Source organism: Euleptes europaea, chromosome 9 (assembly GCF_029931775.1).
Source record: "Euleptes europaea isolate rEulEur1 chromosome 9, rEulEur1.hap1, whole genome shotgun sequence".
NCBI lineage: Eukaryota > Metazoa > Chordata > Lepidosauria > Squamata > Sphaerodactylidae > Euleptes > Euleptes europaea.
In genome coordinates, this window is record NC_079320.1 from 89,890,250 (window position 1) to 89,903,127 (window position 12,878).

Below are 12,878 nucleotides of genomic sequence, written 5' to 3' on the forward strand. Positions count from 1 at the left end.
GGGTCTCAGGGGTTTTTCTCATCACTTCCTAACCTGGGATGTTTTGCATGCCAAGCAGATAGGATGCACCTCTGCTGAGCCACAGCCCCAGTGCCTTAAGCACCTTAACATGACAGTTATGCACCAGTGTGTGCCTCATGTTATGTAGAGAAAATGCTATCCCACCCTTTGTTTGGTGCCTTGGGTCTTCCTGGTGTCCAACAGACTTGCCCTAATTGTGTTTTTTTAGATATTTGTGATTTTGACAGTTGTGGTGAGTAAACAAATAACTGCATCTAAAATAATTTAGTTCTTCATATGGCTGACAACAAGATGTTCCGTGTACAAATGTACTTTTGGAGGCTGTGACCTTGCCTTTGATCATGGGAACTGGGCCTTGTGATCTTTGCCCAGCTTCAATAGTACTGTATTGCTGGTATTCCTTGGGGATTGGCTGGCAGGTTCTGGTGATGGTTAGGAAAGAACTTGCTGACTTAGACTAGATTGGACAGCCACTATTTGTTGGAATCATTTGAGGATGTGTTGCTATTTTCATTTTTCAAGTATAGCACTATGCAGTAATATGGTTTGTACTTGATTTTATAATACTTTCAAGTTTCTCAAGTTTTATAATCTCAAGGTGTAAGACAATTTACTTGTTATGTCTTGGAAACTGAAGGTGTTAATGACCTTTTTTTGAACCGCAATAGTATATGTATAATAATTAGATGATCCTGTCTGTATATCAGAAAGTAAAAGAAGAAAGTCAGGACAATGTAAAACTTTCAGTCTTTGTGACAGGTTCTCTGTACTGCTACAAGTAGTTGATTACAGCAAATGACTTACTGTTTATTTACTTAAAACATGTCTATTTTGTTTATAATTCCAAGGTGGTTTTGAAAGTAAAAAATGCAGTAATTCAACATAATGTATTGAAAAAGTTATCAGTAAAATCAATCTAAATGCATTAGTAAAGCAAAAAGCAGGGACACAAAGCAATTAGGAAACTCCATAAACCGATCAATTATTTAAAAGCCTGAGTTAATACGAGATTCTTGATCTGGTCAGCACAGGAGGCACTGGGTAATTGTTTCCACAGAAAGGGTGTTACCAAAGATGAGCCATGAGTCAGAGAGATGGAGGGTCAGAGAGACACAGTTGTTCTTTAAGGCCCAGCAGAACCAAAGTTTGGGGCAAGCCAAAAATGGGGGTGGTAGTAGGCAGTAGAATTGAAGTTGAGATCAGCTGGTTACCTTTAGAAAGACTCTATGGAGTAGGGAGACAGAACTGACAGCTCTTTCACGAGGCAGAAAGTTATCTTCCCATACAGAGCAAGGCTCTGAATTGGCAGGCAGGTCCCAGGTTCCCGCCGGAACACCATGAGGGGCAAATTTGAGGTCTGTAGCAGGAAGGGACAAAGGATTTTTTTATGAAAATCACCTTCCCTTACCATTACTGGGAATTATTGGTGGGATACAAGCTGTATAGCGCAGGGGTCTCAAAACTGCGGCTCCAGAGCCGCATGCGGCTCTTTGGCCCGTTGAGTGCTGCTCTCCGAACTTGGTTCGGAGCCCCTGCTCTTGTGCCCGCTCACGCCGGCAGCCGGGCTGTGGAGCCGGCGCGCCTGAGAGAGAGAGCGGGCGAGCAGGCGTGCTGTCTCCCCCCCCCCCACCGTGGAAAATGGCCGGGTCCCCCTTTCCCTCAATGGTTGGGAGGCTAAAGCCTCCCCTCCCCTCTAGCAGCTCGATTGCTGGGCGGGCAGTTCCTGGCCCCCCCGCCTATCAGCTGTTGGGCGGGGCGGGCTTCCTTTGGTAGACCTGGCCTCCGGCTGAGTCCCATTGGGAGGCCATGTCTACCCACTGGCTTTCTTGGCAGTAGACCTGGACTCCGAGGAGGGGAAAAAGTCCCCCTTCAGAGGCCAGGTCTACCAATTGGCTTCTATGGGCCTCCGGAGGCCAGGTCTACTGCCAAGAAAGCCAATGGGTAGACCTGGCCTCCCAATGGGACTCAGCCGGAGGCCAGGTCTACCAATAGGCTTTTATGGTGGTAGACCAGGCCTCCAGACGAGGACTCTGGACGGGGTGGGGGAAATGGCAGGGACTTACAATTTAATTTTTATCAATAAATAAAATCACTATTAAGTATGATATCAAGTTTTATTCAGTGTTAAGACTTAAAACTTTAAAGTTTATTAAGTTAATAAACAGTGTACCTACCTATATAGTTTAAGTTTAAGAAATTTGGCTCTCAAAAGAAATCTCAATCGTTGTACTGTTGATATTTGGCTCTTTTGACTAATGAGTTTGCCGACCCCTGGTATAGCGGAATTAAGAAATCGCATGGACGCAGTGTGAACTGTTTAGAGAAGAAGCAGAACCATTTCATATATCAGGAGAAGTTGGCTGATAAAGCTCCAGTGTTAGGTGGATACCACTGTACTTGTCTTGCATTTGAAAAAAAATAATTTCAAATTTGATCCTTTTATTTTAGAAGGAAAGACCTTTCTACCACCAAGAAAGATCGAGTGAATCATTGCCTAACAATTTGCGAAAATATTGTTGCTCAGTCTCTAAGGTAATTATACACTTTTTGGAGTCTGTTAATAGCAATGCTTTCAAGGGCTGATATATGTGATGATAACTTTTCATTACTTTGTAAGCTGGGCAGGTGCACTTAAGTCTAACGTTAATTGCAAGGTAAAATGTATGGCTAAAGATTGATATATAACTTCAAAATTTGGTCTTTCCTTTTGTAGAGTGAATCTGCTCTTGATTAGAGGCATCAAAGGGAGGGCTGCATATTTCAGGCCTGCTGCAACTCTGTGCCACTGCTTGATGTGTTTTTCATACAGTGTGAAATGGCTGTCCGCCCAGAGAGAGCTTAGTCAAACATGGTTAACCATACAAGGAAGGGGTACCCATGATAGCTGGTACTCCGAGTTAATGTAGAAATATGGGTGTGGCTGTCATTGCACAGGTGGAGCATGTTGCCAGCCTTTTCCTCTTCCTTACCATTTTCTCAATTTATGAGGACTTTAAAAAAAATGTTGTTTATTCTGATAGCTTTCTCTGGGTCAGAGTTCAAGAAACAATGTCTCTGTGAAAAACCTGTATCTTCAAGTACTTCTTTCGTTCTCTCAACTTTGTTCATTCTGTTCAGGGGATCGTCAGGTCTCTGTTTTCTCTTATAATCTAATCTGAAAATAAGACAGGATTGTGATAATTTAGCAGAGACCTTTGTTATAAGTGATCTTCTGACCAGTGAAGCCCCCCCCCCCCATTTACTGTTGCATAGCTACCCAGCTTTGAGGTAAGGCCTTTTTGTCCCCATAAATGCTCAAGGTTGGATCTTTCTGCTTGGCTAACTGGTATTTCTCTACAACTGAGGTTTTTGTGGATTTCTCCCCTTCCCACTGCAGGCCCTCTGCAGGTGTCCCCAGGATCTACTGATCCCTGGGAGAAAGATTTCAGTGGGTTCCGTTGGGAAGGGAGAGGTTGGAAAGGTCTGTTCTGCAAGCCTGATGGTTTAGATCCAGCCTCAGGTCTTCCGCAGCATAGGTTATGCATTAACATAACAGGTTATGTATTAACTTGTGTAGTTAAAAGTTCCTGTCTTGTTTGAACTCGTCTTGCCTTAAGTGCAAGCTGTTTTTTTCCCTTATGCATCTTCTGCAGTAACTTGCAGATTTTATTGTAAGATGATTTAAAATGCATTCTAAGGGTTACTTTCAGAAGATAGGTTGTACTAACTAGTTAGGTGTAACTTTTGATTCTTTACTTTAGGAATTCTCCAGAGTTTCAGAAATTGCTGGGCATTGCAATGGAACTTTTTTTGCTTTGTAGCGATGATGCAGAATCAGATGTAAGGATGGTTGCTGATGAATGTCTCAATAAAGTTATAAAGGTAAGTTACGTTTTGGGTTTTTTTTAGTTTTGTATGTGACTCTGTTATGGGATATGTGCATATGTCTCTCATAACAATGTGGACTGTGTGTGTGTTCCATTCTGGAGGCACATTATGTAGCACCCTAACAGAAGTTACGCAGTTTTGGGATTGGAGGCCACTTGAGAACTCTGCATTTGCCACTGAGTTTCACGAAGGAAGAGTGGAGGGATACAGCTGAGATAAGGAGAAACAGAAGGGCTTCCATCCGAGGACCGCACTATGCAATGCGCATTTCCCAGCTGTTCCTGGACCTGTTCAACAGGTGTGGTCTTGGAGTTCCTTGCTCAGATCTTGATTCCTATCTATGTAGATGCCTGATTCGTTTTGGGACCATGGCATTCAGGGAGATGGCATACCTGCTGGGGAAACTTGCATGCGGGCATTGGTATACATTAAATTTCCCCAGTGGAACAGACAGTGGGTCAGGGGGGCTGTTTCAGATCAGGAAGCTTAAATCTTCTCCCACAGTCCCCAGGTTCTGAGGATGGAACTCCCAGACCATGTCTATCTACCTGACCTGGGGATGCACATGATCTGTTATGCAAAAAGTCAGGACATCATCTTTCTTTGAGATATAGAGGGTATAATCAGACAAGCTGTTTTATTTGCTTGCTGTATCTTCAGGAGGTGCGGCAAGGCCATTTGATTTGCCAGGGCTTTTAATGAAGTATAAACTACAGGCATCTTTTGGGGAAAGTGGGTTATCTGGGGTTTTTTTCTGTTGGTTTAAATTGTAATGTTTGAATTGTGACTTTTAAGCCCCATGGAGTCAAATGCGTAAACAGAATAGAAATATTTTAATTAATGAAGAAAATACATAAATAAAACTGTTCATATGTACAAGAATAGCAGTGCTTAATGACAAGAGCCAGAGGAGTCCCATTTGTCTCTGTGTGTGGACAGACCTGTTGGGCTGCCCTTCTTGGTCTCCTGAACCCTTCTCTGCCAGGAGCGCTGTGGTTGGGTCAGTGGGCTGGGTGCGCCTGCTTGTGTCTTTGCCTGCTCTTTTTCACAGCTGACTTTGTAGGTCAAGAGTTAAATGTCAGTGTGTTGTGAATACCTGCAAGCTGGTCACTTCAAAATAGAACATGTTGGAAGAAAGTTGAATTAATGGTTTGGTTTTCTTCTAGGCTTTGATGGATTCTAACCTTCCAAGGTTACAGTTAGAACTCTACAAAGAGATTAAAAAGGTGAGTGGATGGTGGTTGTTGTTTGTAGTTTTGAATTTGCTGTGATAAAATGATATGAATCCAAAGAGCATGGGATGAGTTATGTAAAAATTACGTTTAAAGAACACTAAAGGTTACTCAGTGTTCTGATTTGTAATCCTGAAATTCACATAGCTACTGGGAAGATAATTCTTTACTGCTAAGTTAAGAATAAACTGAAGAAAGAAAGAAGAAAGCTGGGGAACTTTGTTAGAGAAGGGGGGAGAGGGAAGGAAGCAAAGGGGTGAAGGGATGCACCCTTCCAGCAAGTTTCTTGCAGGTCCCCACCTGTATATTCAAGTAGTGAAGCAGGCCAAATCTGAGTATACTTAAATCTGGTGATTGAAGCTATGAACAGGCAAGACAAATCTTTCTATAAACCTGAAAAGCACCCCAGGTTTGCAGAATTTACACAATTAAAAACCCCTCACTGAAATAATTAATGTTCAGAGTGCATTGTCAAGTCATTGACTTCGATCCCACAGAAGATTTCTGTGGATGGAAGGGAGGTGAATTTTCCCTCAGATCTCTTTTTAACTCCCCATTCTATTTTGGGGGTGGGGGTTCTCTTTTCCCCAGGAACAGGCTGGGGGTGGGGTATTTGGAGCTGCAACAGGAGGGGGAGGCGGGGAGAGCCAGGGTGGTGTAGTGGTTAACAGTGGTGGTTTGGAGCGGTGGACTCTGATCTGGAGAACCGGGTTTGATTCCCCACTCCTCCACATGAACAGCAGAGGCTAATCTGGTGAACTGGATTTGTTTCCCCACTCCTACACATGAAGCCAGCTGGGTGACCTTGGGCTAGTCACAGCTCTCTCAGCCCCACCTGCCTCAGAGGGTGTCTGTTGTGGGTAGGGGAGGGGAAGGTGATTGTAAGCCAGTTTGATTCTGCCTTAAGTGGCAGAGAAAGTCGGCATAAAAACCAACTCTTCTTATTCTACTCTGTCAATGGAAATATTTCCTGATTTTGAAAATCCCTTGTGGGTTTAGGTCTTGAAATGAATCTCTGCCTTAGATATACTTCTTATCTAGAGATGTCTTGTCTATACACATAGCTTATCATATTTTCTTTGTACTATCAAAACCATTGACTAAAGTCTGGCTAATAGATGTTCTCGATTATATCTGGCTAGAATGGTGCTTCTCGAAGTCTGCGTGCTGCCCTGTGGAGGTTTGCTGAACTTGCACATCTTGTTCGCCCTCTGAAATGCCGGTGAGCTGATTGCTTTAAACCTCCAGGCTTGTTTTTGCCCTGCCAGACTGTGATGGAAGGAAGGAGGAGGGAGGTGCCTTTCCCTTAGGCTGAGGGTTCCTTGGAAAGAACCTGGCAACTGCTGCCGCCCCCTGCCCCTGAGAACATCTAGACTGGCTTGCTAAGAAGGGTTCCTTCTAGTAGAGTACTGGACCAATACAAAAATAACTGGGTGTAAACCCTGGAGAATACCTTACGAATGATTTTGTAGCATCCATGCAGTCTAGCACAAGAAATATCCCAGAGAAATATAAAGCCCAAATAGTGGCTTTATAAAAAGAAAGTTTATCATAAAAAAGAAGAAAAAAAGGTGAAAAGGTGGTTAGATTCTAAAAGGGGTGGAAAAGGGGCAGAGCAAAATATAGTGAAAAGGCACACAAACTCACAGCACGCAGACTTACAAATAAAAGCAATAAAGTCAGTCTGACTTACCTAGTTACCCTTTGCCTAGGCTGTAGTAGATTCTTCAGATCATGTGCAGAGGTCCTAATTGTTGGAGGAGGCTTTAACCCCTACCCAACCTCCCGTGGACCCCAGTTTCCTCTTGCCAAGGAGAAATCCCAAATGTCCAGATAATATGGTCAATGGCATCTGACCTAAGACATCCCCCTCTGTAAGATTGACTAGCTGGTTAAAACAATTCCATCTCCGATGTCAGAGGCTAGCCTTACCAACTGCAACATTATTCAAATGATAGTCCCACCCCAAAAAGTAGTCATTAATGATTCTGACTTCCCTGACAGACGGTGGTCTGGCATAAACCAGATTGTCCTTTGTCCAAAGGTGGCCCAATATGGAATGGAAATGCGTAGATTATTCTAATGTAAACCCCACAGACTTTCTAAGGTGACACTCTTGAATGCTACTAAAGTTTTAGAAGAGAGCAAGACTCCGGTAGCACCTTAAAGACTAACAACACTTCTGGTAGGGTATGAGCTTTCATGAGTCACAGCTCACTTTTTCAGGGGTTTCTGTTGCACAGACTATTTACATCTTAAGCATACAATAGAAAATTTACTTCCGTTGTGTTGTGTGATTGAGCTCTTGGGTTAATGCAGATGTTGGATTAATTTTCAGTCAGAGGCACCATGAGTGGAATTTGGGCAGAGTTCCCGAGCCCCGGCTTAGCAGGGGGCCTCCAGATTCTTTCAGTAATATGCAGCGGTTGCTCCACAGTTTCTAGCTGTCTGCAGCACCTTGTGGGAGTGGGGGCATGTCGTCGTTTCCTGGGTCCATCATGACAGAGCAGAGATAAAACAGGAACACCAACTTTTTTCACCATAGGTAGCAAATAGTCTAAAACACATAATTGGTAATGTATTTGTCTATTCCTAAGCTGTCTCAGCTGGAGATACACCTCAGCAGGATCTGGTCTTTCTCTCCCTCCCCCTTCCCCCAGCCAGCTCACCTTCCCTTCTCCTTGACCAGCATGCCCTTTGTCTTTCTTCCTGCATCCTTCTTCTGGCTCAGTGCCCTTTCCTTTATGTTCCCACCTCTGGTTGGGACCGTGGTCTGGACTAATCAGCCATGCTCCTTGACTGTCAGTTGCCCTGGGTGCTGGTCGTACTCAGCTTGGGCTCCTCTGCCAGCCAGTGTGTAAACTTCCATCAGAAACTTTTGTTGCAAGTCCATCCCTCAACCCAGTGCTTGTGTTCAGGGGCTTGCTGCCTCTTTATATGGACATTCCAGTTACTTACCATGACCAGTAGCCATTGATAGATCAATTTACCATGAATCTGTCTTAATCCCCCTTTAAAATCCATCTGTGCTCACGGTCATCACTGTGATACGTGGCAGTGAATTCCACAGTTTAATTACTTGTTGAGTAAAGAAGTATTTCCTGTTGTCAGTCTGTTGCCCATCAATATCATAGTGTGCTCCTGAATTCTAATTTCCCTCTCCACTTTCCTCACCCCATGCATAATTTTATAAACCTCGATCACATACTCCTCCGTCACCTTTTTTCTAAACTGAAAAGTTTAGAAGACTCAAAGGAAAGGTGCTCCACCCCCTATGCAAGGATGTCACAGCATTGGCTGTTTTATTCTCAGTCTGTTTCCTAATAATCCCCAGCATGGAGTTTGCCTTTTTCACCGCTGCTGCACACTGAGTTTTCATATTAATTGAGAGATCCATGACAACTGCCAGATCCTTTTCTGTCTCAGTATCACTTAGTTCGGACCTCATCAGACCCCATTTAAAGTTATGATTTTTCCTCTAGTGTGCCATCACCTTATGCTTACGCTGCCATCCTGAGTTCATGGCTTACATTGCTGTGGTAATTATGTTGTTTGCTATAGTCGGGGTGGAACTGAGTGGACAGATGGGAGCCGAGCCTCCTTATGCCATGGCTACTGTGCTTGGACCAGGGTCTGGCATTCATCAATTCCCAGAAGGTCCTGCTGCTGTTTGCACAGGTGCATTCCTTTCGTTGGGATTGTGGAGTTTATGTAAGCAACTGTTTTCAGCTGTACTAGTATGAAGAAGTTACCTGCCTGTCACATGGCTGTTCCTGAGTACACCTTTTAACGTTCAAAATCGTTGAATAAGTTTTGTGTTTTTCCCCTCAGGCCATACTTAGTGAACCTGTTACCCTGCCTAACACGAGTGTGCAAGCGGCCTGAAGAGTCGGTACAAGAGACGCTGGCAGCAGCAATACCAAAAATCATGTCAGCTTTTGGAAACTTTGCAAATGACAATGAAATTAAGGTAATTTTTTTAACTTATATTGCACCCAAGAATGTGTAACAGTACATAACATTTTGCAAACAATACAAATAGAAGGATTAATTAATGGAGTAGGGAAGCAAAAGAATTAGAGTTGATGTGGCCTGTGCTGTCATCTAGATGGGTCAAGAAAATTTGCATCATGGGATTTTTAAAAGACGTGTTCCTGCTGCATTATCTAAAAACAGAAGAGTGTGTTGGTTGCCAGAAGTGACATCTTTCTCATTTTTGTGTTCCTCTCGTACCCACTGGGAAATAGCACAAATTCTGAAATTGGTGAAATATAACACATACATGTTGCATCCAGACATACTCTGGCAGTACATCCAAAACTGCAGGATTCAGCTTTATTCCACTTTTGTGAAGTTGGATAAAGGTGCTGCTCTGTGTGTTGTCTCATCTCTCTCATCCTTACACTATTGAATGCTTGTGCTAGGTGGCTGACCCTCTTTCCCATCTCACTGATGTACAAATACTTTGCTGGTTTCTCTTTCATTTAATACCTATACTTGTTTGTAGTTGACACACATTAGTGACTAGGCTGAAAAATGGCAAAGGATTGTGTGCTCAGCATTAGCACTTCTGGCTGTAATGCAGATCCTCCTTGCATGAGGCCACCTGAAGGATCATCAGGGAGAAAGATTCAGATACTTTTGGTCACCAGAAAGCCCTATAGCCCCGTTCACAAGTTATAATGCATGTGTAGTATGCACTTGATTGTTCTTTGTATGTGTGTTGAGTAATTCGCATGTTACAATCAATATATGTACAGCTAAACGTGTGAAACAAACTGCATATTTATCCAGGTACTGTCCCCCAGTTTCATTAGTAAGGGGAAAGCGTGTTCGCTCTTCCTTAGACAGATGTATTCACGTACAAGCAGGATGTATGCATATTCACTGTAACATGTGAACAGGGCTACTGTTCTTCATCTTTTCTCCCATGGCTGAAAGATGTGGAGCTCTTGATCTGTTAGAGGCATTTGTCTAGCTGCTAGCACTGGCTGAATGAGCAGGAGCAGCTGAGCAGTTGCGGCCCTTGGGTTCCTCCATCAGTGAGGTTGTGCGTTCAGAATCCTTCCTCGAGTAATGCCCAATCCATATGGGGCTCATGGGCATGACTGCTCTCTTGTGAGTCTGTGACGTGCTGTGCTGGCTTCTTGCCTTCTGGCTGTCTGCATCCCTGGATTCTTTTTTAGGGCTGAAGTTGGAGGTCTTTTGTGGAGTTACAAGTATAACCGATGGGAGAACATCTGGTAGTGGGGACTGCTCTTTCCGCAATGGATTGGATAACAGGTTTAACTGAAGCTGGGTTTGGAAGATTGCTAACACTGTGATGCCAATAACTTTAAAATGTTCTACACACAATGTTGCTTCAAAGCGCATGATGGTCTAATTAAATTAAAAACCGTGAAAAACATCCTACTAAGATTAGATCTCAGTGCCTTTGCAGATATTCAAAATATTGAGAGAAGTTTCTCTGTCCATAGGCTTTCTTGAAGACTTTTGTAGCTAACCTGAAGAGTAGTTCTCCCACTATCCGTCGAACAGCAGCTGCGTCGGCTGTGAGCATCTGCCAGCATTCACGAAGAACACAGTATTTCTACACTTGGCTACTGAATGTCCTGCTCGGTAAGGTGGCAAAAACATAGCTTGTTTTGTTTGGTAGCCTTATCCAAGGCCCCTTTAATAAACACGGCTTACTCTCTGAAGCACTCCCAGCTTCCCCCAGACGCACTGTTGCATGTACAATCCCCAAATGTGGTATGCAGCAATTTCTGTTATCGTGGTGTCTGGGTGGGGGGGGGGGAGAGGGTTCTGGAGTGCGCTGCTACCCATGTTCATGGTTGCAGCAAATAAAATATTATTACACACAAAGTATGCAAGAAAAATAATGTAATATGCTGTAGCACACCCAGTAAAGCACTCTAGTTTGATATTTGTTTGATGGCATTAAAAAGAAAAGACCTTTTCAAGGATTTCTCCTAATCTCTCATGGTCTGATAGTTGCTGGTATGCATGTGCCTCACAACAAAATGAGGAGGGGGCAGCAGAGGCCCTGCTGGACTGCTGTACATTTGCTTGGAGAACTCCAGAGCTGCAGCAGATCTGCCTGGTCCATTCCCTGTGGATGCCTGCAGCCCATTAATGAAAGTGCTTCAGCTCTTGGGCCCTGAGGTCCTCACTCACACTATTATGAGCACTTTTGAATTTCAAAATGGTTCACAGTGCTTTAATGGGGAGAGCTTGGAAAGATGATCCTTCCTCAGTGATAGTTTTGTGCAAATCCCACAATGTGTGCCAGATTGTCATGTTTATAAAAAGAAAATGTCCTTGAATGGGAGGTTGTGTAGTGTGGAGAGAGGGAAAGGCCTAGACACTTGCTGTGGTCCAAATGCCTGACATACCTGGGAATGGCAGAGAACCTCAAAGTTGAGCTGCAAATTTATACAAAATACTGGTATTATTTATTATAAAGTGTACACTCAATTAAAAACATTAGGCCCAAAAATTAGGCTGATCAATTAAAAGACTCTGAAAAGATAACTGCTAATTTACAAACATGGTTGATGATTATATGTCAGGGGAACTACCATTCTATCATTGAAGAATTTCTTTTCTCTCTTCTCCCCCTTCAGACAATTACTTTTCAGCATACCTTTATATGTATTTCAGGATGTGTTTCTAAAATATGGAAATGTATGTATGACCACTGAAGAAGGTCCCATAGGCCAAAATGTGTTTGCTTGTCTATTGGTCATTTACATACATTTATAATCATCAACCATGTTCATAAATTAGCAATTATCTTTTTGGAGTCTTAATTGATCAGCCCAACTTTTGGGGCCTAGTGTTTTTAATTGAGTGTACACTTTATAATAACCAATATCAGTATTTTGTATAAATTTGCAGCTAAACTGTTAGGTTCTCTGTCTTGCTAAGGTTGAGTTTCCCCCACCCCCTTTTCATTATTTTCATACCTGGGAATGGCTCATAGTCCCAGAGCTCCTGGGAAGGTGTGGCCTTTCCCTTTCACTTCAGAGATAGAGGCACTGTGTGTAATGCACATGAGCATGTCAAGAAAGACAGAAGGGAAGACGGGACATTTTCATTGAGGGCTACCTTTCATTGGTAGATTTAAGATGGATACAAATAGGCTTGGTTGTTTGCTAATGTGGGATGTGTGTATATATAACGGCATGCTGGTAGAGAGACTATGTGTAGGGGCTAAGAGATTTCAGACACCTTGACATGTGAGTACTCTCCTTTTCAACTTTTGGAAAGTTCAGATGCAAGGGGATAGCCTACATGCTGGGAATTTTTGTGAGTTGTGGGAATTGACCTGTTGAATTAAAATAGGACAGCAATCCAGAAAATGCTTACTATCCCAATGTAATTACAGAGGAAAAAATCAGAGTGCATGAAAAGGTTGCTACCTGCTCATGGGCTCCTCAGAGAAAATGTACTGGTGATGTATCTTTTAAACCACAATTCTTAACTTTGCAGGTTTATTGTTTCCCATAGAAGATGAATATCCCACTGTTTTAATTCTTGGAGTGTTACTCACTTTAAGGTATCTAATACCTTTACTGCAGCAGCAGGTGAAAGATACAAGTCTGAAAGGTAGCTTTGGTATGATACGAAAAGAGACTGAGATTTCTCCTTCCTTGAGTCAACTTATACAGGTAGGAACAAAATGTTGGATGCTACTCTTTTTAGTTGATGAGCCAATTTTTACCCTATTTAAACTAAATTATTCTGCATTGGTTT

At 42.9% G+C, this 12,878-nt stretch overlaps 1 protein-coding gene across 1 annotated transcript in view; it reads left to right on the plus strand.

The window, feature by feature from the left end:
* Positions 1-12,878, plus strand: part of HTT (huntingtin) — a 156,153-nt gene that overhangs the window by 638 nt on the left and 142,637 nt on the right. Inside the window, exons 2-8 of the mRNA XM_056855166.1 lie at positions 2,470-2,553; positions 3,762-3,882; positions 5,055-5,114; positions 6,263-6,342; positions 8,952-9,090; positions 10,598-10,739; positions 12,615-12,793. Of these exons, the coding sequence (XP_056711144.1) occupies positions 2,470-2,553; positions 3,762-3,882; positions 5,055-5,114; positions 6,263-6,342; positions 8,952-9,090; positions 10,598-10,739; positions 12,615-12,793 (805 nt within the window). The remainder of the gene's footprint in view (positions 1-2,469; positions 2,554-3,761; positions 3,883-5,054; positions 5,115-6,262; positions 6,343-8,951; positions 9,091-10,597; positions 10,740-12,614; positions 12,794-12,878) is intronic.